Source organism: Pinus tabuliformis, chromosome 8 (genome assembly GCF_031772625.1).
Source record: "Pinus tabuliformis cultivar Carrire ecotype Pingquan chromosome 8, CPIR1, whole genome shotgun sequence".
NCBI classification, from domain to species: Eukaryota; Viridiplantae; Streptophyta; class Pinopsida; order Pinales; family Pinaceae; genus Pinus; species Pinus tabuliformis.
In genome coordinates this window covers 418035484-418062814 of record NC_142294.1, presented here as the reverse complement: position 1 = coordinate 418062814, position 27331 = coordinate 418035484, and the positions used below count along the sequence as shown (strand labels likewise).

At 37.8% G+C, this 27331-nt stretch overlaps 1 protein-coding gene across 3 annotated transcripts in view; it reads left to right on the top strand.

Annotated features, from left to right (window-relative positions):
* Positions 1-27331, top strand: part of LOC149235830 (GATA transcription factor 26-like) — a 187720-nt gene that overhangs the window by 89089 nt on the left and 71300 nt on the right. For 2 of the 3 annotated variants that reach the window (XM_089372204.1, XM_089372205.1), the window contains exon 2: positions 10365-10739. In XM_089372204.1, the coding sequence (XP_089228330.1) occupies positions 10365-10739 (375 nt within the window). Of the gene's footprint in view, positions 1-7291; positions 7598-10364; positions 10740-27331 lie in introns of all 3 variants that reach the window. The other variant, XM_089372203.1, reaches the window with a different exon arrangement.

Sequence of the window (27331 nt, the reverse complement as noted above, 5' to 3'; positions counted from 1 at the left end):
GATTAAAGAGACCAAGGTGTAAGAGTTTTTCTTGTTCTCTTATTAAGGAATCACAAAAGGAGTCAAAGGAAGGGGCCTTGTAGTCTTGTCCTTGACAAATGAAAGCTTCCCTTGTAGAATGGAAAGTGGAAACAAATACAGAGTAGGCTGGTCCCAACTTAGTAAGGATGGAATAAATAAGGTTACCATCTTCTTTCTTAACTTTAACACCTTCCAAGAGATATCTAAGGGTCTTGAATTTGGACAAGAAATCTTCAATGCAAGAAAAATTATTAGGATCCAAAGTAAGCAACTCATTTTCAAGTTGATGGGCTCTAATTTCATTTTTAATCCCAAAAACTTTAGCGAGTTTTTCTAATGCTTCATGAGGAGTCTCAAGTCCTGCAATGTGGAATCTAAGATCAGGAGAAATAGACATCCCTATCAAACCACGTGCTTGATCTTGTCTATTTTCCCATTTTGCCGCTTTGTCTTCATCTTTTGGTTTCTTCTCTTGGTCTGTGGCTATTCTGAAGAGACCTTTACTTCTAAGTAAATCTTCCATGTATTCTACCCATTGGAAGTAGTTAGTGCTGTCAAGAATGACTTGGCATGGACTTTCCATTTTTTAAAAAAAAACTGAAGCTGAAGATGCTGAAAGTAAGTGTTCCAACGGATAGATCTCGAAAAAATAGGCGGTTTTAAAAAAAACGGCTCTGAAAAAGGCTTCCGGATGGAGAAGTTATGGCTTTTTAAAAAAAAATTGTTGACGTTGCAGGCAAAGTGCGCGAATGTGCGGGAATGAAAAAATCCGCCCCCACAAAATGGAGACTTGAACCCAAGACCTCTACTCTCTTAAAATAGCTTTGAACCAATTGATCTATACAAAAAATTTGAGAGAGAGAGAGAGAGAAAGGGGGGGCCTTGGTTTGCGTGCTTGCCTTGAGAAAGCTCTTTTTCCCTACAAAACACAAAACACAAAACCCAACACGAATATGCAAAGAAAAACGAACCTTGCGGCTCGAAGTTAGCTTTAGCCAAAAAACTAGAAATTTTAAAAAAAAATCTCAAAGTTAGCTTTAGCCGAAAAACTAAATATTTTTCTCAATGTTTCTGATTTTCCGAGATCACACTAAGGTGCAGGGAAAAGAGCATACGCATGAGAAAAATCCTTCCTTTCTGTTTCTGATTTGCCCAGATCGCACAGAGTCGCAGGGCAAAGAGCATACGCAGAAATGAAAGGTATAGATCCGGTTAAAAAAAAGGCTAAATAAACTGAGACCGAAATAAGCAGGGAGAAAATAACAGTAAACTGCAAAAAAACACTGTATACCTCCCGATCTGAAAAATGACGCAGCTAGGTCTACCGGAAACCTTTTCGCGTGAAACTAAAGGGGTTCCTCACTGGAACAGATGCTCCGAACGCAACAGAGCAGTCCTCTTGGCCCGAAAGCAGTCAAAAACAGCAGATCTAGGAAACGACAACCGCATGCAGTTCTACCGGCTTCAGATTTGGATCACCAACAGACGCGGCCCTCAACTTGCTCCGATACCATGTAGGAATTTACAGGGTAAGTTGCACAGAAAGAATACCAAAAGGACACCGCTCACAACCAGATTTCAAATCAATACACCGGTATTTTTGACGTGGTTAAAACCCTCAGAGTGCAAGGAGGGAAACAGTCCACGGCCTGTCCCAACGTGGGTACTACAGACAATTTATTAATCAAAGAATGAAAATTTACATAAGCTTCTCTCATGCACGGATTACCCGAACAATGACCCTCCATGCGCTTTAAATAGAACTCATGGACCAATCGGGTGTCAAGCCACGGATCAAGTGTCGGTAATACCGAGGTGAGAGTGAACCGTCGGATCACTACATATCGTGACCGTCGGATTGTAAGTTACAAAATGTACAACGGTAAAGAAACACACTTTACCTAACTCTAACCTAACTCTATACTAGAACAAGTTGAACTTAACTATATCCTATGTGTCGGAATATCCTAACAGAGTGAGTGCTTGCTAGTTGAGGGTCTCAACATTTTTGGCCTAGGTAGTGGCCATAGGATTCGAGGTCTAATCACTCTGGAGGAGTGAGTCCTGATATGTTGATGACATTGCCATGGGTTTGGTATCGCCCTAGAAATGGCCACTATTGGATGTTGATAATAGATGATGCTGCTAGTGATAATGGATAAACTTTTTCATTAGAGAAATTTGTTCAATCTAAGAACATCTATCACAGTGATTATGAATACCTCCCTAGTTAAGAGGGAGTGTTGATATTGTAACTATGGTCGGTCTTCATAATGTACTTTTGGTCACTTGATGTAATTATATTTATCATTTTAGAGCATATTTTATAAATGCTTGAGTTAAAGAAAATTTATCTTGAGCCAAAGTCCCATTGCAACTTTTAAAATATGTAAATTTGAATTTTTGAAATGTAATTTTTGGCTCCAAAAGGTGACGTTCGACTTCCCTCCTAGTCAAGTCGACCCTGGCCAAGAAACATGTCTTTTCACCTTAGATAGACTATTATATAAAGACAACTTGACCTCCTCATTTGGCAGATTTACATTCCTCACTCAAGACAACATTTGGGTAAGCGGAGGAGGTCAAGAAGGATAAAGAAGCACAAAGAGAGAAGGTCGATTTTCTCTCTCTCCTCTCTCATAAACTCGCACTTGTGGAAAAAAGTCTCTTTTTGTGATTCACATATTTTTGGGGCAACAACTTCAAGGGTCTAGAATTTCCCTGGGTTATTGAGCAACTTTAGGGTGCGAAAATTATGGGCTATTGGACAGTTGTTGTGAGGCTAAAATTTCTGGACCAGGTAGGCAGAACGAAGTGGAGCTTCAATTTGGGTTACTTGACTTGGAGGAGAAGACCAGGTTTGATCATAGGTCTAAGCGTGTCTCTTATTGAACACGAAGAATTTCTCTATTGAAAAAGGTTGTTGGGTTTTTCCTTGTAGTGGGTTTTTGTGTTGAAGAATGTAGCTAGGTTTAGTTTTCATAATTGTAGTTGAAGTCAAAATGTAATGTATTTGTCAAAAGAAAGCAAAATAATTTTTTATTATTAATTTAATTGACTTGTTAAAGCATGGGTTTCATGCTTGGGTGAAATGTATAGGTCAAGCCTCCATTGTAGGCTTTAGGATTATTTTTTGGCTCAAAGTCATTTTTTTTTATTGGTCAAAGACTCCTTGATCATCATCAACCTCCTCAAAGCATCCTTGTTGTTAGCCTCAAACAAGTCTTTATCGAGTTGGCCTACTAGTCGGCCTACATGTCAACCTAACCTTAAATGGAGACACAACTATTCATGGATTCATGTCAGCCTATTTTATGGACAAACTACTATATATCAGTGTTACTTGGGAGCGGGAGTGAAAGCGGGGAGCGGGAGCGAAAACGTGTGCCGGAGCGACATTTTCAGAAGCTCCCGGTTTGGGAGCGAATCCCAAAGCATTTTTTATATAATACACACACACACACACACACACACATATATATATTTTGTTTTGTTATTTTGATACATACATGTCAACAAAAACATGTAGAATGATGAATTAGATATAAAAAACAGAAAGAAACATAGATTAAACCATATAACAACAATCATCTAGAAGTTATAATCTTCATCAACCACGTTCACAAGTTAGTAATATAGTAACATACAACATATTGAGTCTCATGATTCATCAATCTTAAAGGTTCAAGCTTTCAAAATTCAACAACATTAATATCCATAGGTATCTTTGTCATTACCTCTGTATCTGTATAGGGATATTTGTCATTAATATCACCCTCTAAGCATTAACCTAAGATAGAAAAAGCATAGCATGTCAAGTCAAGATTTTGTTTGAGTGATGCGTACATTTTTAGGAGGGCCATGATAGAGGAGTTCAACAACCAATGTCACTAACATCAAGGTACATAGAGGGATTGGTGCTCTTGTGCTCCCTCGCAACTATGCTATATATACTAGCCTAAGGCCTTCGCTTAAAACATAGTTCAGATAAAAATTTCAAAGGATAATTTTCGGTGCTACTGTAGGAGCTCAGATAGGGTACAGGGGATGATCTTGACGCTGCCATGAAAGATCAGATCTCAAAGATTAGTGAAGATTACAGTGAATTGTATGGATGATTTCGGTGCTGCCACATAAGTGCTATTACACAAATGAATAAGCTTAGATCTACCTGAAATAAGTTCTTGATGCCATAGAAGAAGGTGTTCTCTCGGTGCAAACGCATGATAAGGGTTCGGTGCCACTACAATGATGAGGGTTCGATGCCACCACAGTGAGGAAGGTTCAGTGACACCATAGTGAGTAGTGAAAGGAGGATGACTTGATGGAGGTAGTCTCGAGTCTAAATTGTAAGGGTCTTGGTCGTCTCATCTTGAATCTACTTAAGGAAGAATTTTGACTGTGTTTTCGCCTAGAGTGGTGTTTTGCCCTGGCAGCATGCCTACATCTTGTGTTCTCTTCTATTTGTTGTGTGTCATTAATCTTGATGATAAGAAAAGATAACTAAAAGATCTAATACTAATAATGAAAAACATCACAAGTTAATGTCATAATAAGAGAAATCGTTTAACTACCACTCCTTGGATTTCTCAACATGGTATCAGAGCTATGGTCAAGGTCAAAGGCAGTTTGAAGATCACTTATACATATTTGAAGTATTCTCAGTGAAAGGATCTGTTTGCATTGAAGATCAAGATCAAGATCCCAAGGACATTTTTGGGCTAATATTCTGAGGTATCTTGAAAGGATGGATAACAAATTACAGTGAGCTAGTTCATTCACCATATTAAAGACACCTTGCAGAAGGAGGAGGATTCCAATATTCCTCAAGATGACAAGTTCAAATCAATTTGTATGAGAATCGGTGAAGTCACAGTTCAGTATATAGGATTTCAGATCAGTTTCAGAAAATGTAACTTCACTCAAAAATACATAGAAGGTTTCGATGAAATCATATAACAAGGTTTTGGCATACTAAATTTATGTAGCAAAGGAAAATTTGGATATCACAGGTGTACATAGTAAGTTAATTTCGGTTCAGGTCCAGTGGTACTACAACTTTGATGCTACCATAATACTACAATCTCGACACAATTACAGAATAGAAAAGAGTTCAATATATCTCAGAGATCAAGTTTGATATCTCAGAAATGGAGTTCGGAAGACTATTCATATAGACAGATTATATAACTCAAACCGAGATATTGAAGCTGTCATAAAACTTTTTCTATATTGCCATCACAGTAATAAGGGACCCAATCATGTCTACGTTGCTATCATAGAAATAAAGCACCTAGATTGATTGAAGTATGACCAAAGTAAGGAAGTTGCCTCAATGTATAATTAGGATCTTGGACCGAAATGTGAAAAAGGCTTACATGCTACAAAGTACATATTGACCTCCAAAATACTAAGTTGATTCAAGTCTGGTAAAAATTTTGAGCACAAATCCGAGACCTAAAACCATTCTTTTGAAGACTATGAAAGGAATTTGAAGTCTGTCCTATGGAAAAATGAAATTGATAGTCCAAGGGACCAACTTGAAGAAAGAGGATCTGAGTACAAGGAACCAAGTAAGAATTGTTACTACAACAAGTCTAATAAGTTATCAAATTAGAGGTATGTAATCATAAGGTGTGTATGTTCATGAGCTTTTAGATTTGCAATATTATCTAATATTAAATGATCCTTGCTTATAAAGATTGATAACTTACATCCTTATCTTCTAGGGTTTACATGTAATCTAGGATGTCAAAAGTCCTACTGATGTTTGAAAGAATGAACAACTTATCATAAGATTCCCTCCTCCATGATTATGTAGAACATCTAACTTAAGAAATTAAACTTTATGTAGAACATCTAACTTAAGAAATTAAACTATGTCCTTGGTATCACCTGTTGTTCTTGTAAGTTTGTGCTATAGGTATAAAAGATGATGGCTTAATACAAGGAGAACACTTCAAGGAATCCTTACCAGGTTTTCCAAGGAACATCCCCTGGTATGCCTCAAACTATACACCTTACTAGATTCTCTTAAAAGTATGATCATCGTATTTTTGAAGTTTGCATTACATTACTAACATCGTTATGGCTCAAACTATACACCTTACTAGATTGTCTTAAAAGTATGATCATCATATTTCTGAAGTTTGCATTACATTACTAACATCAATGTGTAACTGTCTTGATTCATAATGATTCTTGTTTCGGGTGATTCATCTCTTGATAAATATACCCTCATATTCTTAATTGATCGTATAAAACCCTACACAGGTTCTTTGGAAAACCCTAACCTAGGGGTAAGCCAATGGTAATGTTAATGAATGAAACCCTAGCTTGCTTAGGGTTATTAGGAAATTGCTATTGTTGATGATGACATGTTTGGGGTTTTGGTATGATCATGAAGACCCTAACTTGTTACGGTTGAATGATGTTGTTTGAAATTGTGAACCTTTGAAATTTTGGTATAGTAGGATTTGCTTTGCTATGATATGAAACCTTAGATCTTTCCTTTGAAATTTTGGTATAGTAGGATTTGCTTTGCTATGATATGAAACCCTAGGATTTGGTTTGGCCTATAAGCAAATTCCTTGTTAGGTATTTAAAGTCCTAGGAATGAAACCCTAGGTTTATATATGTGTCCATGTAGTTGAAACCCTAGCTTGGTCTAGATCGATATATGTCTAATATGTTGCCTAAGATATGATATGCTTATGCATGATTATGAATTTCTAGATATATGTGTTGACCTAATTTTTAATGGTCATAAGTCTTAGAGTTTAATATAAGTCCTTCCCTGAGTTTGATATTATAGGATGATGTTGTAATGAGAAAATCTAGGGTTTGTAGCTAACCCTAGTGGATGTTAGTCATGTTGTTGATTGAAGCTGTAATTGGTTCTTGGTTGTTAAAAACTTATATATGATATCTAGGGTTTGTATGAAATCCTAGTAGGAAGTCTAGCATATGAATTCTGAAAGTTGTTAAATACTTTGTAGATCTATATTTGTTTGAATTGTTTCTAAAGTTTGCAATATGTTGTAGTAGGGCATGCCATACCATTGGTAGAAACATTGAAACCTTGGATGTAATGAAAGGTATTGATGAAGTAGTCTAGGGTTTATGACAAAGTCCCTAGCAATATGTTGAAGAGTATGTATCTCTTGTTTGGGTATCTGATATATATAAAGTTGAAATGCTTCCGTGATTCTGATATGACTAACTTCATGCTTCTATAGATTTGATTGTACTCGCTCTCTAAATTGTGCAGGTACATAATCTTCAAGATGGTGAAGATGATCGCAAGTAAAGCTGATGTGAAAGATGATGATTATGATAACTTTGATGAGATGGATGGAAGCCACTAAAGATTCTCCGATGTCGAAAAGAAGAAGAGATCTCCCTGAGATTAAGAGGGAGTCTAGATAGAGAAAATCTCCTTGGTTGAGAGGCAGAGCATAGTTTTGATTGGAGAATGAAGTTTGAAGGATATGTTGTTGTATGAAAAGAAAAGTATCAAAGATTCAATTGATGGGCCTATCGTGTTTGAAAAGCAACACCAGGAAAAACCACAAAGGTTTGTGTTTATTTATGAATATGTGAAAGTATATTATAGATTGGGGTTGTGTTTTTACAGGTGAATCTCTCGAAGGTTTTGATAGCATGCTGGTTACCAATCAATTTGATTGGGAGAGATTTGTTATCCTTGATTTGCTGAATCAAGGAGTGTTGAGGCTTTATGAGTGAAACATTGCCTGGAAAAACATTTGGCCGACACTTTATGTTGATGTCTAGGTCTCGAAGTTGGAAAGGTGGTGTTGATTGTAGAGCTCTGATTTTTTTTTGGATGAACACCTAGATCCCTCGGTTGATGATTAGCAAGTAAGCCTGATGGTACCTATAGAGGCTGAAAGCTTGAGTCCATATTAGTCCCACTTGGATGGATTGCCCTGGTCAGGAATCTAGTCCATGGCATTGCGGTGCCTAAACTTCTTCATAGATGATGTGAGATCTTCCATGTACCTCTTTGATTATATGTAAATATGAATACCTCCCTAGTTAAGAGGGATTGTTGAAGAATGTAACTAGGTTCGGTCTTCATAATTGTACTTGAAGTCAAAATGTAATATATTTGTCAAAAGAAAGCAAAATAATTTATAAATTATTATTATTAATTTAATTGACTTGTTAAAGCATGGGTTTCAAGCTTGGGTCAAATGTATAGGTCAAGCCTCCATTGTAGGCTTTAGGATTATTTATTTGGGTCAAAGTCATTTTGTTTATTAGTCAAAGGCACCTGCATCAAAGTCTCCTTGATCATCATCAATCTCTTCAAAGCATCCTTGCTGTCAGCCTCAAACAAGTCGGCCTACATGTTGGCCTAACCTTAAATGGAGACACAATTATTCATGGATTAATGGCAAACTATTTTATGGAATATACCAGCCAAAGGCCTTCGCTCAAAACACAGTTTAGACAGGAATTTCAAAGGATATTTTTTGGTGCTACTATGGGAGCTTGGATCGGGTACAGGGGATGATCTCAGTGTTGCCACGAAAGATCAGATCTAAGAGACTAGTGCAGATTATAGTGAATTGCATGGATGATTTCGGTGCTGCCACAAAAGTGCTATTACATAGAAGAAGAAGCTCAGATCTCTCTAAAATAAATTCAGATGCCATAGAATAATGCGTTCTCTTGGTGCAAACACATGATAAGGGTTTGGTGCCACTACAGTGATGAGGGTACGACGCCATCACAATGAGGAAGGTTCGGTGACACCACAATGAGAAGTGAAAGGAGGTTGACTTGATGGAGGTAGTCTCGAGTCTAAATTGTAAGGGTCTTGGATGTCTCATCTTGAATCTATTGAAGGAAGAATTTTGATTGGGTTTTCCCATAGAGTAGGGTTTTGCCCTGGTAGCGTGCCTACATCTTGTGTTCTCTTCTATTTGCTGCTTGGCATTAACCTTGATGATAAGAAAAGATAACTAAAAGATCTAATACTAATAATGAAAAACATCACAAGTTAATGTCATAATAAGAGAAATCGTTTAACTGCCACTCCTTGGATTTCTCAACATTTCCTAGGATAAATTTTGTCTCTCTTTTGTGCATTGTGATCTCTCTGTTGTACTGTTGAATTTTTGAAGTATAATTGCTAAATGATATATTGAAATAAGATAAAAGAGAATCTACATCAAAAGTAATTATCAGAATTTCAGAAATATTGTGCTAACCCTAACTGCACTAGAAAATCAACAACCATTCCCTACCTTGATCAAAGGTGCCTAAATTTATATTTTCGAGATGTGGTAACCCTAAGCATTAGGTAGAATTTTTTTCTTTTGCCATATGGCAGTCTAGTAGTGAGACAAGGGACTTCTTCTTGTGTGGTTGGGAGACCCATTACCTTTATTGTACCTCATATATGAACTTGCTCACCTTGAAGTATTCATCCTTGGGTCAGTGCGAGTAGCCAGACCTCCATCAAGATATTTTTCCACTTAGGCTTAGATGTTAGGAAAGACAAGTCTTTTTGCTTTGGAGCACCTCTTGGGGTTTTACAGCCAAGTTCCCTGAGTATCGAGCACTCTTGAGTCTCCAAATGACATCGTCAAGTTTGCATTGGTTTCTTCTTAGTGAGAGATGGCGACATGGATACTCTTCCTCTATTTTTATTTTGCAGCTCTGATGCTGATGTTGAGCCAACGCCTCATGCCTTGTACAATTTACCACCTCTATTTTTTCCTATCCCTTTTTGTCATTGACATTTGCATATTTTTATTTTGATAACATTTTAGCTTCTAAGAGTGTTCTAGAGATTTTCATAATTGTACTCTCTATTACCATTGACTTATCTTTTGGTCATTTGTGGACATCAATAAAATTATCCCGTCTTATCTTAAAATGCCATTTTCTTGCAACCCATGCAGAACATTTCATGCACAGTTAGCCAATTCTAAAATTCTTTGATAAGGGAAGCACGTTTCTTTATTGTCGGCATTGATATTCAATTACTGTTAGTTTCAACATTTAGCCTAGATCTGATTATCATGTATAGCTTTTGTTGGAAAGGAATTGACAAAGATTAAAGGGTAATCAAAGTCTCCCCTTGTCCCTTTTGTATCTTCGATTTAAAGATACTTTGTCCCTGATGGGAATTATTCTGTTTATTGATATAGTAGATCAAGAACTTAGAAGTATTATGAAAGGGCATCACACATTAGATGGTAGCATGGAAAGGAAGTATTTGGATGAAACATATATTTTGTGTGCTTATGTTTCCAGCTCACGAGGTAGTTAAGTTATGGAATCTAACAAATCTGTGAATGATGATGCAGCTACGCCGTTATGGCGTAATGGGCCACCAGAGAAGCCAGTGCTATGCAATGCCTGTGGATCGAGATGGAGGACCAAAGGAACTCTTGCAAATTACATGCCAATGCACTCTGGAGGGTGTGGAGCCAATGGTTCTTTGGATTACAAATGGCCTAGGGGAAAGAAAGTATCACAGAAATTCAAAGAGCAAAGATCACACAAAAGAAAGGAACCATGTGATATTCATCAAGAGATGGAATTTACAGTGGCAAACTCCAACCAACATCTTGGAATTTTTTTGGACGAGGATGCTAGTACGAGGTCAAGTTCAGTATCAGGATTGTCATATTCAGAGGGATGTATGCAGCATGCTGGTGCATTTGAAAAGTATAGCACAGGTTTGGATTTACAATTGATTCAAGCAATTTTTTGTTCCTAATCATCCTGATAGTTCTTACAGAAGGCTAAATGTATCTGACTTCATAAGTTTGAAATTAATATTAATTGATAAAAGTGTCCTTGACATCGCAATTAATTTTTGTCATCTTTTGAACTTTGCCTGATTGACCTAAGGAATTAGGTTTATTAAGTGGGAGACAAAGGAAGCTAGTTATATCTGCATGATTTTGCTTGGAAAATCATTAAAGCAGACATGACCTATAAGATTTAGAATATAAATTGCATAAAGACATTTTTATATAGGGCAACTTTTTTCCTTCAATAGACATGACTGAATTTCCTGTTTTTACTTAAAATATAGTTCCTTGATGTGGCCTTGCTTGTAAATAACTCCATCTAAATAGTTTGAAAAGGTTCATTCACAGTGGTGATTATAAGATAAATTTAGCCAGTTTGAAACTTCGATCTGGATGCTTTCTAACTGTTAAGAGAGAAGTAGAATATACCTATATTCATGACTTAGAGAGAATACTTGGCCTTTTGTGATTTCATTTGTGGAAAAGTGATATTATATTATGGTTGCTTAACTAAAGTGCTTTTTAATGGAAACTCAGGTGGATTTGGTTAAAAACCTCTTAGTAGCTTGAAGTTGAAAGAATTGACTGGTTGAAAGATTGCATCAGTTTATATAGATATGATACTGTAATTTGCAGTCTTATTAAATCTTTATGTAGAAGGCGAGTACATTCTAATGGATAAGCACAGAAGGTTGTTGTTGTGGGTTGCTAATATTTGACCTTTGCTTCCTTGAACCATTTTGTGATTGTATCTTCTATTGTTTATGATTTCTTCTGAGTGCTCAAGAGAACTGTTTCCCTTCCACGTAACTTATGCCTTTCTATTCACTATCTTGTCTATTTGTCATTTGATTCATCGTCATTGATGTTATTTAGTTTGTCTGCATAAATGATATGCTACTGTTAGAAATCTAGATTTGCCCGACTTATATTTTTTCTTGGGAAAATTGACTTAAACCAGGGTTGCACATAACCTGTGTCAAGGTAGACGTTGCTTTGTAAGAAAATCTTAAGGATTCTGAATATTGTGGACTGGTTTACTACATGGTTTGATTATGAAAGATATAACTGAACAAGGATTGGAGTATAAAATATGAAAGTGCTGATAGCCTTATTTTGACCTCGTATTCTATCTTTTTTCTGAAAAAGTTGTGGTCAAATTTTTAATCAGGATTTCCTGTAACAAAATCTTTCTCAATAGGAAGGTAGAGCTTAAGAAGCCTGGGTATTGTGAACCAAACTGGGACATGCATTATACAAGGGCAAAGCTTGACTTCAGGGCTAATTAGTAATTTGTTGTATTGCTGTTTCTCCTTATCTATTGGTATAGCTCTTTTCCATAGCCATTTGCTAAGCAGACATTAAGTATACTAGTTATTTAGGTATGTAATTTCCCTAGTAAATTCTCAAATGCGGACATGGCTGTAACAGACTGCCATCTGCATGTTCCCTGTTACCGCAAAATCTATTGGCCTAGTACAAAGCCTCACTAACTTCTAAGTAAAATATCCCATATTAATTTATATTTTTCATACATTCCTTTAGAAATTTGCCCGAAATAATTTACCAAAAAATTGTATAAATTCCAACAATAAATTGAGAAACCAAGAATTCACAAAAAATCGTAGAAAATGCCAAAGCCAAAATCCCAGCCAATTTTTTAATTAAAAATACTGAGGAAGATTTACATTTATTTATTTTGGCAAAACCTGGTAGATTGGCCCCTGGAAAATAATTTGGCCCACACCTAGAAGATTTTCTGGCTTGAAACCGTGGCTGCAATTGTTGAAAAGTGTAACTAGGTTCAGTCTTCATAATGACATGTAATTGTGATTTTATGTAAAGGATGTAAAGAAGAAAAGTAAAATTATTGTAATGCTTGCATCATGGGTTTCATGAGAAAGAGATTTTATTTTTAGTTAAGGCTCCCATTGAGAACCCTTAGGGATATTGTCATCTAGTCATAAAAGTCTAAAGAGTCATTGTCATGTATTGAAGGCATGTTACACATTGTAAATAGTCATATTTGTTTTTGTAATTCACCCTCCAAGGCCTTGTCACTAGCCCTCACTCATGTCGGCCTACAATGAAAGGATAATTCTAGAAAGATGAAGTCGGCCTACTCCAAGTGATCATGTCGGCCTAACTGTCATGAACAAACCACTATATATAGCAGTGCTCGGCCTCATTTGGAGAACAACAATTCATTGAAGCAAGTCTCTAATAACAAGTGCGAAAATCATACTAGAAGGAGTGTCAAGATCAACGAAGGAAGAAGAAAAGAGAGCAAAGGAAGTGATATCACTGTGGGACTGTTTTTGGGCTATTCTATCCTCACACGTGCAAAGATTACAGATCTGAAGGAGACCGAAGGTTGCAATCATACAAGGGTAATCGAGTTTGGGTAAAGACTTCGCTTGAAGAAGCTGAGTAGAAGTGTAACGAATCTCCCTCCTCAACGGGAGACTATTCAAGGAGCAAAAGTCAATCTAGGGTTTCTGTTGTAAAGAAAGGAGTTGCAGACTTACAAGAATAGGCCGAGATTTTGAAGCAAGCCGAGAAGAGCGAGAAGAAGGGCAACGTTGATCTAGGGGAGAAGAGGAGGCTTGTGACTTGGTATTGGAAGGGAATTAGTGTCAAGGGTCTTTGTCATGGTCTTGGTATTTGTCAATTGAAGATTCTATAGGAAGAATTTGTTTGGGTTTTCCTCTCAAAGAGAGAGGTTTTGGCCCTTGCTAATAGTCTATATACTGTGTCTCTTGTCTCTTTATTATTCATGAAGTGGTAATTGTCTTGATGAAAAGAACACAATAATAACAAAAGAAGGCAAGATCATAATCAAGAAGTAAAAAGGCACTCACAAGCAATTATCATAATAGAGAAATCACCTATCTCTTGGTGCCCTAAGATTTCTCAACGTGGTTTCAGAGCTAAGGTGACAAAGTCGAGGAGGGGCATTTAATCAAAGAGACACACAGGGATTGAGTTTCAAGAAAGGGATCAAAGCAAGTCGAAGAATACCAAAGTGAAAGTTCAAGATCTACATCATACCGAAACCCTAGATCGAAGAAATTTACTTCAACAAAAGTCTTGGAATCATCATCAAGGAGGAAGCAGAAAGAAAGACCAAAACCCTAGAAGCATTTCCGAGGTCATCACTCAATCATCATCTAAGGAGTGGAAGCTTTTTCAAAGACTAAATAAGGCTAGATCGAAGAACATCGTCATCATCTTCAAAAGGGTTTGTAAAGTACGCTCTCTCTCATTAAAGCAAAGCTTTAACCTCTGAAGAACTTCATCAAAGTGATCTCTCTATTGAAGGGATCAAGGACTACTCTTGTAGAAAGATTCTATCAAGGAGTAGTCTTCTACTATCTATATCACTATCAAGTTAAAGGAGGAAGCAAGTGGAGAAAGCAACATCTACTCAAGTAAGTATTTTTATAACTTCACATGAATCTATCAAAATGTCTTTTTGAAAGGAAAGCAAAAAATTAGTTGGGGCTTCAAATTTCCTTGCGTGGAAGAACAGAACAGATCTAAACCTTATTGAGAATGAAGTCATGAAACCATCAAGGGGTCAATAACACAACCTCCTAAAGAAGATGCTCAAGCACTTGCTAGATACATGGAAGGGGAAGGGAGGGCCCAGAGGATTCTGATAGAATCTATCAAAGACTCCCTCATACCATATGTATCAAAGTTAAATACTTCACAAGAAATATATGAAAAATTGGTAGAGTTGTTTTCTGTAAGTACTGTAGGAGAAGTTATCTCTCTAAGGCAAGAACTCTACGAATGGAAGATTTCAAAGGAACATGAATATATATAGGACAACCAAAGATTCTCATGTGCCCAACCTTTGGCTTCCTTTTGGAGAAGGCTTCTTCAGGAGTCATACCTTCTGGAACTTTATGAGGACTTCGATTTTGAATGTACACAGTTGTTCATGATGCTTTGCCCCATAAGAACAACGACAAGTCCAAATCATGCATCATTGACTTGATAGATTCTTCGATGTATCTATTCTTTCGTTCCCAAAATGCTTTCTGGGTTCAAAATACGTTGCTCACCATGGAAGAAAAATAAGTGCAATTAATCAACACCATGGAAACAAATCATGCCAAGGAAATAAGTGTTATGAAGGCTAATCAAGTCACTTTTCAAAATAGGTTGGATGAAATGGAAAGATTACAGGTACAAAAATTCCAACTTAGGTTAAATGATGAATGGGAAGAGAACAAAGAAACAAATCATAAGCCTCCCGGTCCACTGAAGCAATCTTCATTTCATTATGAGGAGGTAATTTATTCCATTGAAAAATGGCTAATTGATGGAGACTTGGATAGCAAGGAAACTGAGGGGAATTAGGTTTATACTTATGAGATTGATCCATCACCCATGTCAGAGCAGAAGCAGAATGGACAAAGGCAGGTCAAAAAAGTCTTGGATACTTCGAATTTTCCATCTGAGCGTCTTTAAGATCAGGCATAAAGGTCTACTTTGATCAAATCAACATCAACATCACAATCTGTTAAGAAGAAAAGAAAAAAGCGAAAAGGATTTGGTAAATCAGATGACCATACAACATAGTGTTGGGACAGATCAAAGTCCTAAGATATTCAAAATTGGACAGGGCACACCAGAAAAATCACCCATGGATCTGCACGAAAGTAAGCAAGTTCTCAACTTGAACTTCATTGAAGAAATTTGATGTCATGGGACATCTTTTTGTATCATATTTCTAACCTTATACCTAGTCATTTTTGTTTAATTAGTTTTATTTCAAGAATAATTGTCATTTATGCTCTTAGAATAAATTTCCGTTTCTTCATTTCTGTACTTGATTTCATTTGATGATATTTGGAATGGATACTGTTGATATATGTCTTTTGTCAATGGACGCAGATTCCAGGTTCTTGCACACTATCACGTTGTATCTAGCATGCATCCCCATATGGAGCCAAATGTTGACGACTAGAGTGGTACTTGATGATTATATGAAAGACTCCACGCCCAAGGATAATCCATAGGACAATTGTACTATCAGATATCATTAGCCAACATAGTTTTTTAAACCCTACTTCTATTTTCTCATCATCTTTCTTGTACTCTGATTCCACACCCTGCGGGGAATTGTAATAAGTGATACTAGTAATGATGAGTTTTGAGTCTATAGCAGGCTTAGAATGTTGGAACTCTATCAGCAAATGAGTACACCTTGGAGTGTTTTTTTTATTTGGTTAATTAGCCACTCTTTTTTAGAGGCGAATAATTTTCTGGGTTTTTCCACTCACTTTTTACCCCAAAGCCGGGGTGACGGTTTGAAGGTTGAGCCCCTAACACATCTTAGTGTCTAGAGTTGATGTATATTACCATACTAGATCACACAAAAAATTTCGTGGAATTTGGTTAGGTCTAGGTAGTTATTTTTTAGATTATTCGCATTGCGGAAATTGCTAATAAAATTATACTTGTAATGTAATAAGTGATGTTTAGAGAAGTTGTATGGGGTATGTATAATGAAATTTGCACCTCTCACCCTCAACTTTTTATTATGACACACTTTGATGGGTTAAAAATGTGTTTTGAACCATCAAAACTCACTTTTCCTAAGTTTAGTGGGAAATTTGGCAATTAATTAAGCTAAAAATTAAATAAATGGAGAAAAATAAATATCCACACATGACAAATGTTGTGGAAATGGGGTGGAAAATTATGGGGGAGTTGAAGTGAAGTCCCAAGGTGATGTGAACTCCTAAATCAAGGAAAGGACGTGCTCAAATAAATTCGAATTTCTGGCATTAAATGAGAAAGCTGCTTACTTGGAAATTCGAATTTGTGAAGTTAATGCACATTTGGGAGGACTTGGGAGAATATTTGGTGGAGAGTTTTGTGAGAAATTGTCTCCACATGGGTTACCACCCATATACACTTGTCATTCTATCATAAAATTCGAATTTGGCACATAAGGGAAGAAGAAAATGATGTCCACTTGCTAGAATTCAATTTTTACACTTGACATTTGTTGGTTTGGGGTAGCATCATATTTGCTCTAGCCATGAAAATTGGTGGAGAGGCTAAAGCAAATGAGATCTCCAAGACCTAGAAATGGTTGGGGAAGCTCTTCAGTGAGCTGTTTGAACCAATGTTGTTAAAAGATCGGCGCCGGGAATAAAGCAGAAAAAATCGGCAAAAGCGGGAAAAAGCGGAAAAAAGCAGAAAAAAGCGTTTGGCACAAAAATATTCATTTTTTTTCAATTTTTTTAATATCTAAACCATCTACAACATAAAATAAATACATTGACACATAAATATGATAAAAAAACTAATATATAAGATGTTTAATATCATTTCTAGCGCTAAAATCACACATAACATTGAATCATGTCCTGAATAGTAAGTCCTGAGTCCCAACTCAGCCTCAAAATATCAACAAAAAATATGATAATGTATCTCATCATGTAATAATGTCATATACAATAAAATGAAAGTCTAATCCTATTGATTTCCTCTGCCCCTCTTGTGAGAAAATGTCACAGCTTTCTCTTTCCCTCTAGATGTAGAAGCTGGTGCCTGTGCTGGTGGAAATGGCAGTGGAGTTTGACGTGCTCTAGAAGTTGAAGAACTAGTAGTAGCAGCTACAGGAGGTAGACGGAGACCACGTCCTCTACTGGTGGTAGTGGTAGCTCGGGTAGGCGGTGTCACCTCCTCCTCCTGCTCCTCCTCCTCCACCTGCTCCTCCTCCTGCTCCTGCTCCTGCTCCTCCTCCCCCTCATCCTGCACTAACCAATCATCAGTGGGATCCATGACAGGCCTCTCGGTCTCAACCCTCCATTCAGCAGTGGTGTCAATCCCATCCAATAAGATGGCATCCATATCAGGTGTCCTCTCTAGTTGCCTCACCCACAATTGAAGATTGTAGTATACATAGACCATGTCATTAAGTCTATGGGACTCCAACCTGTACAAAGTTCATGAAATAATAATTAATAATTATTAATTAATATTATAAAAAAAATATTGTTTAATGAATTCAAAAATTTATTTGGAAATTTGCAATATTTTAAATGTTTAAGTGTTAACCTATTGCGCTTCTTGTTGTGTATTTTTTCAAATACACTCCAATTGCGCTCACGTCCTGAGGAGCTGCATGTTTGGCTGAGGATGCGTATGACAAGCTTTTGCAAAAGGGGTACTCTGCCACCATACATCTTCCACCATGCGTCTACAACAAAATTACAAATAAAATTTTAAATAAACATAAGAAAAAAATGGAATTTGAAGAGAATGAAATTTGAAACAAAGTTACAAAGTACAAACTAAAAAATACCTGGCATTTTAATCGTCCTATCAGTGACAACCATCTCAAAGCCAAATGTGCCACCTGACATCTTATATGTCTCAATTTGTTTAGAGATCTCTATACGTTGTTCTGGAGATCTCACCATCTTCTGGACACAGGATAATAATCCATCCATGATCTCCGCATCAAAATCAAACCCACATGCATAAGAAAATGCAGGGTTCAGGAAAAGCCCAGCAGCATGAATGGGACGATGGAGTGTGTTGTTCCATCGCTCATCAATCACTTCCCATAGGAGTTGTTTCTGAAACCCATCATCTCCCTTATCATCATAGTAGGGCCGAATGGCTTCTTTGGCCCTGTCCATGGCTTCATACAAATAGCCCATTGCGGGCTTCTCACCATCAACCAACTGAAGAACCTTTACCAAAGGTTCAGTAACGGCGCACACCTCCTGCACTCCCGCCCAGAAGTCTTCTTGGTATGAAACTAGTCTGCATACGACCTCTCTTTCTGGTTTGCGGCTCATTGACGAAGCACGCCACTCCTCTGAAAGAAACATTCTCTTCAAATCCCACATAGAATTCAAAAGGGATTGAAGAGATATGAAACTCGTCGCAAACCGTGTAATGGCGGGGCGCACCAACTCTTTGTTGTTGGTGCATCTTCTCATCAAGCTAAGCACAGATGTATGATTGTAAATAAATTTTGTGATGCTTTTTGATGAGTCAACAATATCTTTGACAAAGGGAATTTTCCTTATGTCCTATAACATCAAATCAATACAATGGGCAGCACAAGGTGTCCAAAATAAAGTAGGATACCTTTCCATAAGCATTCTACCAGCAGCAACATAATTTGCAGCATTGTCCGTTATGACTTGGACAACGTTTTCTGCACCCACCTCCAAAATAAACACATCCAACAAATCACATAAAGTTCTTGCATCTTTGATTTGATGAGTTGCATCAATAGATTTGATAAACATAGTCCCCTTGGGACAACTAACCAAGAAGTTTATAAGGGTTCTCCCCTTTTGGTCAGTCCAACCATCTGACATAACAGTGCATCCTGTTTGTGCCCATGATGCCCTAAAATCCTCCAACCTTTGGGTGCAGTCACGCTTTTCATCTTGAAGAATCCGACCTCTGAAATCATGATAAGAAGGGATTTTGTACCCCGGACCAACACTGGCAATAGCATCAACAGCAGGTTGGAAAAATGGATTATTCCTTACAATGCTGAAAGGAATATCACTCCAGAGGAGAAATTTTGCCATCAACCTATCAGCTTGTTCTTTTTCAGTTCTTTTTAGCATTGAACCGATAGTTGGTTGTGAACCAGGTGTGGTTCGAGGAACAAAAAATGATGATGCAGCTATCGGATTGACTGACGCTGCAGTAGAACCAGTGCCACTTGGTCCACTTCCTTCAGCTGACCTTCTTAGTTGCCTTTTGAGTTCTTCTTTGGCCTCTCTAGTGTGCTCTAATTCTCCCAATGCTCTCATGGATCTTTGGATAAGTTCAACATTTGTATTTATACAGGGCCCCACATCATGTCCAGGGATTTGTGCAAGGTGGTACTTCAACCTGTACACCCCCCCACGTATCTCCTTTCCACACAACTTGCAATTCAAGTTTTGTCTATCATTCGGAGCTTTAGGTTCACCATATTCCCAGAAAGGATCCAATTTCCTTGGCATGTTTGTTTTTGAATTTTGAATTTGCAAACCTATGGAAAAATAAGGATTAGGAAATAGGAATTTAGGATTACAAATTACAATTTAGCATTTACAAAATTACAAGTTAATTATTTCCAAAATCCCAATTTCCAAACCCAAGTTACCCAACCAAATGGCAAATGCCAAAAAACAATGAAAAAACATAAACAATGTTTAAAAAAATGAAAAATAAAAATAAAAAATTGGTTCCCATAGTCATACCAAGTTACCCATCCCAAATCAATGAAAAATTACAAAAGATTCTTTAAAAACAATGAAAACAAAAGGAAAATGGTGCCCATATGAAGTTTCCCAACCAAAAACAATGAAAAACAAAGTTTTTAAACAAGAAAAACAAAAAAAAATTAATCTACATACCGTTTTTATGGACAAATTGGTGATCTCCTCTTGGATTTCTCCTACAAGCACTTGCATTCGCTCCCAAAGTGGACTTAAACCCTTCAGCTCTTCTCCTCAACGCTTCTCCTCCTCCTCCACGCGGCGACAATAAAAAATGACATAAAAAAAATCGCATTTCATTGTTATAACCCCGCTGCCCGCGCCCTCAGCGCTTTTTTCCATTTAAATCGCGTTTTTTTGAAAAAAGCGTGCTTTTTTTTGGAAAAAGCGGTATAAAAAAAACTGGCGCTTTTTTCCTATAAAACGCGGGTTTTATTTGGCAAAGGCAAAAACGCGCGCTTTTTTGAAAAAAGCACGATTTTAACAACACTCAAAAAAGCGCGATTTTAACAACACTGGTTTGAACACATACTGCTGTGATTCTTTATAACAACCAGAGGTGGGATTCGATTATTGAGGAATCCCGTATTAAAAGAGCGATTTTAACAACACTGGTTTGAACACATACTGCTGTGATTCTTTATAAAAACCAGAGGTGGGATTCGATTATTGAGGAATCCCGTATTCGTCGATTGCTCCAGCAGATAGACATAATCTGGGATATGGTAAGTCGATGAGCAAGGAGGCTCCATCGCATTAAGATGATGTACAAGTCTATACACCTTGTCAAAGCCCCGAGGAAAGATCTAATTTGTGATTTTCCCAAACGACTTGGAGTCGTCAAGAAACTCTTGTACAAGGGTCCTGCATGTTGCATACATTGAGCTTTGGGAGCTCTGAGGGATTGCGGTTCTTACTGGAGCAACTTACGACCACAGGGTGACTCACCCTCCCCTAGTGGTGTGCACTGGAACAAGATGATTCGCTCTCTTGTGGGACAAGATGATTCGCTCTCTTGTGGAACAAAATGATTCGCTCTCCTGTGTAGCAGGATGATTAGTTCTCCTGTGAGGCCTGGATTGATGTGTTCTCCATGGCGATTGTAGCAGGATTGATGTGTTCTCCTGTGAGGCCTGGATTGATGTGTTCTCCATGGCGATTGTAGCAGGGTTGATGTGTTCTTCTGTGAGGCCTGGATTGATGTGTTCCATGGCGATTGTAGCAGGATTGATGTGTTCTCTTGTGAGGCCTGGATTGATGTATTCTCCATGGCGATTGTAGCAGGATTGATGTGTTCTCCTGTGAGGATAGGATTGATTAGTTTTCCTGTTGAGGCATCGTACCCATGTAGTCTGGGACTCATGGGAAGTACCTCTCATCTGATCAATGAGCAGGGAAATGAATTTAGGGACCATAGTAGTACCGATGGACGCATCGTTGTATCTACTGTACTCCCTATGCTAGGATGACCTCCATTGATCTGGGATCAATGATACTGGTCTGGGACCAGTGGTAGGAGTGGTACATTCTATGACACTGACTTCGGGTCAGTTGAGACTGGTCTGGGACTAGTGGTACGCACTCTGAGACTGACTTTGAGTCAGTGGAGGATGTTACTGGTCTAGGACCAGTGGTAGGAGTTGTACATACTATGACATTGACGTTGGGTTGGTTGAGATTGGTTTGGGACCAGTGGTACATACTCTAAGACTGACTTTGAGTCAATATGATACATCCTCGATCATTTCTTCTTCTTCATAATTCGGACGAAAGCAGAGCAGAATAGAACAATGCAAGAGCAGAGCAGAACAGAGCAGAACAATACAGATCAGTACAGGGCAGAACAAGACAAGCAGAACATGTAGAATAGAGTAGAGTAGGGCAAGGGTCAGGCTGTACAGGGTAGTGCATTTGATGGATGAATAGTAGCGATTGACAGACAAATTGCAGATGAAGTTCTCCCTAGTTGAGAGGGAGTGTTAAATTGGCAACTAGGGCCAAACTTCATGTGGGTCATCTTATTCATGGCTAATAATATTTTTATTAGATTCCTCTCGTCGAGAGGTGTAGAATTGATCTAAAGATCATCTGATTTCGATAAGTATTTATGGAGATATGAGTTTATTTTGATTATGGAATTATTATCAAGTCGACCTACAACTCATGTAGGCTCAGAAGCCCAACAGTCACATCTATTCAAACATCATCAGTTGTGTATAAATACAAGAGGACTTTTCCTCATTTGCACTCACTCATCTCATCACATCTCTCTCTCTCTCTTGCGCAGAAAAGAGGGTCTTCTCTACTGCGTAGAAAAGAGTCTCTCTCTCACACGTGGAATGAAGATGCTGAAACTGAAGCTGCAACTGCAGATCCAAAGTTTGACCAACGTGGACCATCAAACCTCCTCTTTTGAACTGCGTTGTAGGTTCATCTGAACCTCCTCTAAAGGCTGCAACTTTTGGTGGTGGAATCAAGTTGATTTGATGGTCGGTTTGCGAGATATCGATTGCCCTAGTTTGAAGGAAGCTGCTGAAACTGAAGCTACAATTGCAGATCCAAAGTTTGACCAGCATGGACCATCAAACCTCCTCTTCTGAACTGCGTTGTAGGTTCATCTGAACCTCCTCTGAAGGCTGCAACTTTTGGTGGTGGAATCAAGTCGATCCGATGATCGGTTTGCGAGATATTGACTGCCCTAGTTTGAAGGATGTTGTTGAAACTGAAGGTGCAACTGCAGATCCAAAGTTTGACCAGCGTGGACCATCAAACCTCCTCTTTTGAACTGCGCTGTAGATCTGAACCTCCTCTGAAGGCTGCAACTTTTGGTGCTGGAATCAAGTTGATCCAACGGTCGGTTTGTGAGATATCGACTGCCCTAGTTTTGATGATGAAGCCGCTAATGCTGATGCTGCTTATCTAGGGTTTGATACTGTTGATATAAATAAGATTTATTGTACTATTTCTCTCTGCTGAATTATTGAAGATAAAAGAAGATTTGATCAAAGGGTTTCCCCACACATTGTGGGGTTTGTCCCTGCCTAGCCGCTACATCTTGTGTCTCTTGTCTTGGCTTGTTTTCTGTCGATCGTTTAATGTTCTATCTGCACTTTACTTATGTACATGTGATTGCTAATCTGTGGAATATAATAATAAAAGGAAGTAAACTGTTATAACCATAGAACATACCATAAACTAACATGGTATCAAAGCTGAGGTGAAGACAAAGCCCGAGCAAGAGCAAGAGCAATCACCGAAGAGAAGATTGGCAAGGCTATCCTAAAAGAACTATGGGGTCCTCAACACTTTTTCCTGCCGAAGACAAGCTCCGTGAGAAAGCTGACTATCACGGATGGAAGATGTCTATTGATCTAACCCTAGAAGATCAAGGAGTGCTGGACCATGTAAGGGGCAATATTGTTGAGCCTCCAGCAAATGCGTCCACTGCTGCTTGGAACAAATGGAAAAACGGAGAAGTCAAAACAAAGAAGATCATCTGGGACTCTATCGACAAGCACTTGGTGGCCTACATCTTTGAACTGGACACCTCCAAGGAAATCTACGATAGACTGGTGAGTATATTTAAAGTTAATGATGCAAATCAAGTTTTGTTTCTTAGAAATAAACTGAGGGAAATCAAGAAGGGTAAAGATGAGAGTATGTAAGCATACTTAAACGTTGGTCCAGATGTAGATCTAATATGCATAGCCGGTAGATTGCATTTTTGTGGAAAGATTATGATTCGATATTACATATGTAATATCAATAGGTCGAGTGAATAGGTTGAGTGAATAGGTCGAGTGCAGCTATCTCTATCTCCCAATGCTATCTCTATCTCTATCTCGCTCTCTCTTATGAATCACCGAGATCAAGAACGATCTCCTATCTCTTGGGGAGACTATTATTGACAGAGAAATGGCACTCACGACTCTTGGAGGATTACCATCCGAATGGTACGTGTTCAGGACTACTCTTTTGAACAATAATATAATTCTTGGTTTCGAGGAATTAATAGCTAGATGCATTCAAGAAGAAACGAGGGTAGAAGAGCAAGAAATGCCCATGCCTAAACATCCTCCTACTGCCTTTTCTTCTCATGTTAAGAAAAGAAATAATTTCAAGTTTTCCATCCAATGAAGAGCAAAATGGAGTTTTCTTAGTCTATAGCTATTTGATCATCCATTTAAAATTCAAAATACTTCTTTGGTTCTAGTTCTTTCAAAGTTATATCTCTTATTCAAGAGTCATTTCTAAAGCTAGGCAAGTATGGCGGTTCACTCCCATTACTTGAGCTAGTACTTTGTAAATTAAATTCTAAGTTTAGTTTTGGTTTTTTTCTCCTAATTTCACACCGACAATTGGTATTTTTTTGTGTGTTTTGCAGCCCATAGGCTTGAGCATTGGGCAACAAGGAGCTTGAGGAGAAGCTTTGGAAAACTATTCATTCGTGTGTATGCAGGACCCCCTCACGCTGTCCAAAGACTGATTTCTAAGGAGGCCATAAGCACTTGGGAGAGAGTTACAAACTCATCTAGGCCGTGGGCCTTTTGAGCCTTGTGAATCTCTTTTGGAGAGTTTTTTCCATCTTCAAGTTTGTTGTTGTTATATTTTTGGGGAGAGAGTCTAGCTTTGTTAGAGTCCCATCTTTGTAAATATCTCTCTCGTATTGTGGGCTGCCTTCTTAGAGGTATTTTTATCCGCTTTAAGTGCTAATAAAAGATTAAAAAATTTGTTGGAGGGAGCTTGGGATTTTTCCCATGGCATCCAACTTCCTCATTTAAAGGAGGGATTCTTGTGGGTGGCCGAATCTTGCTTTTATTTTTTTCTTAGCTTTCTAGCTTTAAAATTTCATATTGTGCATGCTTAAAATCAATACATTTCACTCCACATGTAAATTTTTACTAATCTTGTATTTAAATTCCCACATGCATACACTCTCAAGTTTTGCAAACTATTTCTCTTTGAAGCATTTGCATGAAGCATTAGTTTAATTTGGGGAATTAACACAATTTGCACTACATCTAGGCATTTTAGTATAGGAAGGCCCCAAGCTTCATTAAAACTTACCTCCAACTTATGTTGGTTGAATAGACTTTTAGGGACCCTCTACCTCTATTGACTCCTCATTGTGGGATCCAAACATTTGGGCGAGGATGAGGTCCAAGGACTAGAGTTCAATTGTAACTTTGCCTTAGCACTAACTAAAAAAATAAATCAAGAAATCATTCCATCATATTTGTTTTGTTTGCAAAGTTCTTAAATTTCTTGCTTTCTTGATGGTTTAATGTCTCACATGCAAATCTTATTTCAAGAGGCATTTTGGATGCAAGCATTGTAATTCCTTTTAAGTTTTGCAACACGTTTAATTTTTCTTGTACTTGGAAATTGACTCATCTTGTAGTTTAATTATTGTCATAAATGGTTGATTTCACTTTCAAGTACTATTATTTTGGGTTGCAAATTTAATTTGCCGTTGTCATCTTGGTCTAACATTTGAGTTATCTTTGTATCCTTTTGAGCAAGATAGTTTCCATGCTTTGATTTGTAGACTTATTCATCTTGAAAGCATTTATAATATCTTGTGCCGACAATTTATTGTTTCACTTTTCAGGATTATTTTGGCTTTCCATTTGAAAGCATTTCACTTCATTCTAAGCAAATATAATTTCATTTCTTAAAGAGCAATACTTTGAAGGCACTGGTTGTTTATGTATTTCATGCTTATCTTATATATTTATGGTTATTGCTCATATCAGTTTTGCTTATAAATCTTAAAGAAATAATCTATTTAACTCTAACAATTCTCCTAGACACTCACATCTTTTTAACTTAACTTTTCATTAGGGACCACCCCGCTTAGCTAACCTAGGAGATAACTCAAACAGAGAGAGAGTCAGGATTAGTGTGACAATGCCTTCTCGTAGTTCCCTGCCACCAACCACACCTTCTGGGGTTGAAGGCTTTTCTCACTGACTTGTAGGTAGGTGTAGGCGACAGGGTCAACAGTAATCAAGTTTGATCCTTAGGCACTTTGATGTATGAAAGAAGATTCAAATGGAGATGGACCATGAGGATGTTGAGGCTTGGATGAGAAAGTCATCATGATGAGGCATGTCTAAGTTTAATTATTGTTGGTTATCTAGTTATCATATTGTTTTGCTACCTGGAAGGATATTGCAGAAATAAATGAAGAATGTTGAGGCAAGCTCAACATAGTATACTTGACAATTATAAAGTTAAGAGATATTCATCTCGAGATTGAAATGGTAGCAGTGTGAAAAGATAACTTGAAGGTCAACAAGGGAGATCACTTTCATGCAAAAGCTATGATTAACTTGAAGTTTGGAAAGGCTCAATGTAATGGCCTCATCCATGATGTCAAGATGAAAGTGATGAGCAAGAAAGATAACTTGTATCCTGTCACAAGATTGAAGAGTGAAGATGGCTCCATGATACCTCGAAAGAAAGAAAGCTCGATGCGAAGAAGAGAGGGAGCCATGTAGCTATGAAGAACAATTAACTGATACTCTTATAAAGACAAACTATAAGGCTTGTGGTGTTGACGGCCTCATCCATTATGTCAAGATGAAAGTGATGAGCAAGAAAGATAACCTGTATCTTGTCACAAGATTGAAAAGTGAAGATGGCTCCATGATACCTCGAAAGAAAGCAAGCTCGATGCGAAGAAGAGAGGGAGCCATGTAGCTATGAAGAACAATTAATTGATACTCTTATAAGGACAAGCTATAAGGCTTGTGGCGTTGACGCCCTTATCCATGATGTCAAGATGAAAGTGATGAGCAAGAAAGATAACCTGTATCCTGTCACAAGATTGAAGAGTGAAGATGGCCCCATGATACCTCAAAAGAAGCAAGCTCGATGCGAAGAAGAGAGGGAGCCATGTAGCTATGAAGAACAATTAACTGATACTCTTATAAAGACAAGCTATAAGGCTTGTGGTGTTGACTTCCCAAATAGAACGGAAGTCTGTGATCTCCTTTGGTTTTGAGAAGGAGCAAAGAAGTCTCCTTGAAAAGAATCAAGGATCTATTGATTCTATTCCTTGGGCAAGAGGGAATAGGGATATCCCCTTTGGTTGAGAGGAAATGATGTTAGACATCACATGTGCATTCTCGTATTCATGTGTTAGGTAGTTGACCAGGACTAACAATGGTAAGTTTAAGTGAAGGCCTTGGAGAGAGAATGTTGGAGGATTGGATAAGCATATGTGATTTCCTTGAGGGTAAA